A 5,574-nucleotide genomic window follows, 5' to 3' on the forward strand; every position below is an offset into this window, starting at 1 on the left:
CCCTTTTATTAATATAAATGCAGCTAACCGAGTATAATACTATTATTTTACCAACAAAGTATAGTAGTATTATTACACTTGGAAAACAGCAAATACAGTCTGGATTCACGCAACCAAACAACAAAAAAGTCCAAATAATAATTCAGCGTGTATGTAGTTGATGAATCACGAGACTTCTGAGGAATAATAATTGACCCAAAACCTGCTTGTTACAGGGCCCAAACACACACACACGCACACGCACACACATTTCCAAAAAAAAAACAAAAAACAAAGACAATTTGACAAGGAAAAAGAAATAACTAATAGAATTTTTTAGCAACCTTTGAACATTAAGGTTGAACCGTATATTGAAACTATATTTTGCAGCAAATGAAAATAATGAGAATTCAGCCTCAATAATTATTTATTAAAGATCCAAGATTTCAATTAGGAAGGAAAGCATGGGCACAATTCATAAAAAGAGGATATTTTTATAGAGGTAGGGCAATGGTGGTATTCTAAAATTGCCCCTATCCTATGGGTGGTGGCTGGTTAAGCCATCAACAATGTAAGTATGTATTATGGAGTGTAATTGCATGGACTTAATTGGCTGCTAAAGACTACAGCATTGTTTGTGTAGGTTGTTTTTGAATAATCAAGTGATGGTATCTACAATGAGGCTATTATGGGTGCACCATGATGTGTGTCAGGAACTTGATAAAGAGAGAAACCTCAACAGGAGACAAACCTGCTGCTGCATGGATGAAGATTTGCAAAGACTCGAAAGCACAGCCACACTAGGGCTCTCAATCCTGGAATTGTACACCTCTGGGGCTCAATCCTGGCCTAGATGTCGGTTCGTCGACGCAAGTGCACCACTAATGTGTGCAAGATGGCGTGTTAATGTGGTTGTGAACACCTTTCACCTTCACTTGTAAGAAGTATCCATCCACACAATTTGGAAGCAAACCATTAATGCAACCCCCCTGTGGCTATTCAAAGGGGTTGCATAGAACATACCTGTGGGATTTGAGCTACTACTGCATTGTTCCACTGTTGATTCCACATGGGAGGCCTTAGTCTATCATATACCAGAGCTTCCTGTGTCACATCAAACCCAACCTCATAGTCCTCATCCAATGGTGCCGGCAGGTTCAGGTCTATAATATCCTCTTTCACCATCTTTTTTGGCTCTGTATATCTGTTTCCACCCCGCCATTCAACTCTCTCTTGAAGAGAACATGGCTGCTTGTTGCTACTGTTATTGTTGCTAGAGGCTACACTAGCTGTGTCTGCAGCAATTCTTTCACCAGTCCAGTGGCACCGCTTGTGCCCACCAAGTGCTTGTCCTGAGGAGAAAATGCGATGGCAAATAGAGCATTCATGACCCTTAAGCTTCTTCTTTGAAGGTTTGGAGGGTGGATTAATGCTGATAGTAGTTCTCTCTTCTTCCTGCTGCAAGGGGCCTACTCCTCCATGCCTCATCAATTGCCACTTGATGTGGTCAGAGCTGAGGAAGTCCTCCTCAGTGATGTTGTCCTCGCCGCTCTCATGTGCCTCTTCTGCGAGATTCTTTGTTCTTGCAAAGCATCCCTTCATCTTCCTGTGGCTTGCTCTGTGGCCTCCAAGAGCTTGGTGAGAGTTGAAGCACTTCTTACAAGTAGAGCACTGGTATTTGACTCCAGGGGTGGCGCTTGGAGCTTTACTGTCATGGTTTTCTGCCTCATCATCATCAGCAAGAGTAGCAACATAGTTTTCGGCTTCATCATCACCATCACCACCACCATCATCATCATCATCATCATCATCATCATGGTAATGATTATGGTCTTCAGCTTCACCATCGTCTCCCAAATCTCTCTCTGAGTAATCCCCTTTAGGAAGAATCCTCTGCTTCCTGCCAGGGTAAGAGAATGCAGACTCTTCAGTAGATTCCATACACATCATGTCTACTTCCTGCATATTTTTCCCAGCACTAGAGAGCAAAACAAGGCAGTTGGCCATGTCCAGGTCCTCCTGATCTTTGACCTCTGGTCTTTTCTGATCCAATCTGAACTCATTGGAAGTAGTCTCAGAGGTTAAAGCAGGCTCGTGTTGTGATTGAGCAGCACGGCGCCGTTTTGACCGCTTGCCAGTGGGCCAAGTCGGGGTCCAATCATCTGTCACCTCTCTGAGGAGAGCAATGTCTGTAGCTCTCTTGGCCTTGTGTCTCTTAATGATGCAGTTAGCTTTGTTAAAAAATAGTCCTTGTTTTCTACCTTCTTCTTGCTCAGTTTTCATTGCTGCGTCCCCTTTCGTTTCCATGGCTGAAGCCATGCCTCCTTTCTGTGTCATAGGAGAAGCTTTTTCTGCTGCTACTGCTACTGCTGCTGCTGCTGCTGCTTCTTCTTCTTCCTGCAAAGCCGTCTTGAATGATGCCTCCTCCTGCTGCCTGATTTGTCTGTTTTCAGCATCATTGCCTGCAAGGTCATAGTTATTGTTGTTGTCTGCATAGCTAAGCTCTGCAGAAGAAGGTCTTCTGGTCATCAATCTAGCCGTCCGATCAACAAGTTCCAGGCTGCTTTCTGGCCTTTGGATACCCCGCCACTCTCTTTCAGGATGGCATCGCATATGGCCAAACAAAGCTTTCCAAGACAAGAAGACTTTTCCACACTCAGAGCAAGGACGTGCTCTCTCTGGCGATGGAGAAAGGGACCTTCTTGCTCCTGCTGATGAAGATGCCATGTGATTAGCATGCAGGTAATTAACTGGCCAAATTGGCTTAGTGAGGGCTAATTCTTGGTCTCTGATGAAACGCTGGTTGGGCCTGGGATTGCGGCGGAGCTTATAGAGAGCGGGTTTTCTTTTACCTGTGTAAAACTCCGAGCTCACAGCACCATCGCCATCGCCAACGCCAATATCGCCAACGCCAAGAAACTCATCTCCAGTTTTGCCCATTAGACCAAAGCCAGAGCTGCACTCAAAATAGCTCAAATGAACCATTCGATTCTCCTTTTCCTCTTCTTCTTCTAATTCTTCTTGAGAGGTCTCTCCATTAAGCTTAATGCTATGATTAAGCCTAATCCCTTCATGATGCTGGTCGAAGCCCTCTGAGTTCATCTCAGAAGAGGAGCTGCTGCTGAATCTGCTGGCTTTCTCTGTCTCTTCAATCTGTGTTCTGACAAGATTAGCTTGACTCTGGTTGGGATCAGATCCAAGGCTAAGCCGCTCACGCTTTTGCTTTTGCTTTTCTTGCTCCATGATATCAGCGGTGTCTGCAACAAGCAAGGCACCATGAACTCTCATGTGCCCACCCAAAGCTCTCCCAGAAGGGAACTCTCTACCACAGAATCTGCAGGTCCTGCTTGGACTGCTTCCTGCAAGCAAAGGGGAGTGATTGAACCCCCAACTACTCATGCTACTACTCTTCTGGCCTTTTGAATGAGCGCCCACTACTGGTTTCTCTGCAAGCTGCACCAGAAGCTTCTTCCTCTCCACCACCACTTCACAACCTTCTCCAACCACTTCTAGCTCAGCACCTTCCACGGCTAGATCCGGTGCTTTGGCGCCCTCCTCGTGCAAGTCTGAGGTTCTCTTATGAATGTGCCCATCGACAGCGCCTGAATTGCTGCTATTAACATGGAGATTAGCCTCATAATTGGCTGAATTAGCCTTTGCAAGAGTGGCAAACTTGCGACGCTGGAGAAGGTTTGACTTATGAACTTGCTGCAGTAGCTTTCTATCATCATCATTAAAATGGAAATTTTTCTTTTGCTCCTGCTGCAGCTTAGGCTTAGGCTGAGATTGAGATTGAGATTGATCAACTTGATTGTGATCAATCTTCTTGAGCTCCTTGTAGTGGAGCGCAAGCTCATTAAGGTCTCTGATTGGGTCTAAACAGTTCATTTCCTTCTCAAGCCCAGCCATGGCGAGAGGATGGGCTTGCAGAAGCTACTGAAGGCTAGGGAGCTCAATGGAAGCTTACAATCAGTTGAGGACACCAAGAAGGGAGCTAAAAACGCAGTATGTAAGTGGAGAATTTGGGCGGCTAGATCAAGGCAGAGAGAGAGAGAGGGAGAGTGTCAAAAAGGGAGCAACAGTAGCACAGCGCTTGAATACTAGAAGTGTTTAGAAGAAGAAGCAGCACGTGTAGTGGTAGAAGAAGTAGAAGAAGAAAGGTTAAACAGGAAGACGAGCGGACATGCAAAGCATGCAGCAGCAGTTGAGAGAAGGGCCAAAATGCCAACCCCTCTCTCTCTCTCTCTCTCTCTCTCTCTCTCACACCACCCCTCCCACACACACACACACCATGGGCCAAAAAGGAAAGAGACCTTTTAACCAGAATTATTAACCCCTTAAATTTTCGTTTGAAATCGTGTGTGTGCACTGTAAAGGTCCCCCCACTCAAAAAGAAAAATCAAAACCGCTTGCCTTGCCGCACTTCTTGTTGCGAAGAGGAGTGTTTTTTTTGCCAAGACTCTTCTTAGTCAACCTTCCAAGAAAGCCCCTCCTCAAGTCCATGCCCCAACTTTGGATCATGGCTTGCTCAACAATGTATGATGATACCATCATAATTTGATAGCATCTTATCAACTAATACAAGCATGACTCTAAGTAACACCCTCTTTCCATGGCCCAGTTAATTGCTCAGTATGTCCATTCCCACGCATGCTTGCTTCCATCGATGTTGTGCAGTATTCGGCCAAGTTTGAGAAGAAAAACCTAACTCGGCCGTTTTTGGCCCATTTCCATTTCAATTTTTGGCCACGTTTCAAGACAATTTATTGGGCAAGTTAATTGTGCCGTGGGAAAGTGCACTATGTAATTACTTGTGTTACTTAATGTTTATTAATCGTTAATGTGAGCATATTGTAAGATCAAACAGTGGCACAAGGGAACATGTGCATAGCACAGTGCCTTTGTAGTGTGCTTGTGTCTTACATGGAACTTACTTGCTTCACACCTTTAGTTGTTGTGGGCTACTTAGTCACACCCATGGTCCATGTGCATTAAGCAAGATCATCAAGACACCAATCACCATCTTGTAAGGGGCAACTCATAGTGGGGTACTACTTCTTTTTTCTCTTCACACATCCTAAACATGGTTCTATGAAAGCAACTCACATCTTAAACCCACCTAAATTGTGACAAGAAACAAGCAGTATACCATCTACTAGATTGTAACAACTTCAACAAAGTTTTCATCTCCCTATAGCCAAAGTAAGAGACTCCAAGGAAAATATAGCACCATGTGAAATCAATGATGAATTGCAAATGGATGGTTTGATAGCACAAAACAGCTACTAAGGTAAGAGAGTTGTAGTTAGTAAATAATCATCTTAATGCTATCTCAAGGTTGAGAAGTATGTGGATTCTGAATTTTTGACTCTTGTTTGTTTGTTGTGTTATCTTGAGAGTGAAAGGAGAAAATGCCCTTCTCGCATATTGCCTTTACCTCAATCTTATAAAGAGATATAACATGAATTCTACAATACAAAATTAAAGTAGGCACTCTTTGATGGTTCTACAAGACCTTCCCTAAAGGGATCACCCATGGAAAGTGCCCCTTAGAGCAATTGGCAATCGGTTGAGATGAGGACTTCCATGTTTGAA

At 44.1% G+C, this 5,574-nt stretch overlaps 1 protein-coding gene across 1 annotated transcript; it reads right to left on the reverse strand.

Annotated features, from left to right (window-relative positions):
* Nucleotides 1–382: 382 nt before the first annotated feature.
* On the reverse strand, nucleotides 383–4,235 carry LOC147604142 (uncharacterized). The gene is made up of 2 exons (XM_086795302.1): nucleotides 2,832–4,235; nucleotides 383–2,687 (listed from the first exon to the last, which is right to left on the reverse strand). The coding sequence occupies exons 1-2, from the start codon at nucleotides 3,886–3,888 to the stop codon at nucleotides 979–981; spliced, it is 2,766 nt and encodes a 921-aa protein (XP_086651428.1). The 5' UTR covers nucleotides 3,889–4,235; the 3' UTR covers nucleotides 383–978.
* Nucleotides 4,236–5,574: the final 1,339 nt, after the last annotated feature.

The sequence above is a fragment of the Cibotium barometz genome, chromosome 62 (genome assembly GCF_041138505.1).
Source record: "Cibotium barometz isolate CiBa-2024 chromosome 62, ASM4113850v1, whole genome shotgun sequence".
Classification (NCBI taxonomy): Eukaryota; Viridiplantae; Streptophyta; class Polypodiopsida; order Cyatheales; family Cibotiaceae; genus Cibotium; species Cibotium barometz.

Bases quoted from the DNA above. Each gene is read 5' to 3' on its own strand.
- LOC147604142 (XM_086795302.1), bottom strand. From the start codon at position 3,888: ATGGCTGGGCTTGAGAAGGAAATGAACTGTTTAGACCCAATCAGAGAC. The intron at 2,688-2,831 runs GTAAAAGAAAAC...CTTCATCAGCAG, and splicing joins GAGCTCGGAGTTTTACACAG to GAGCAAGAAGGTCCCTTTCT.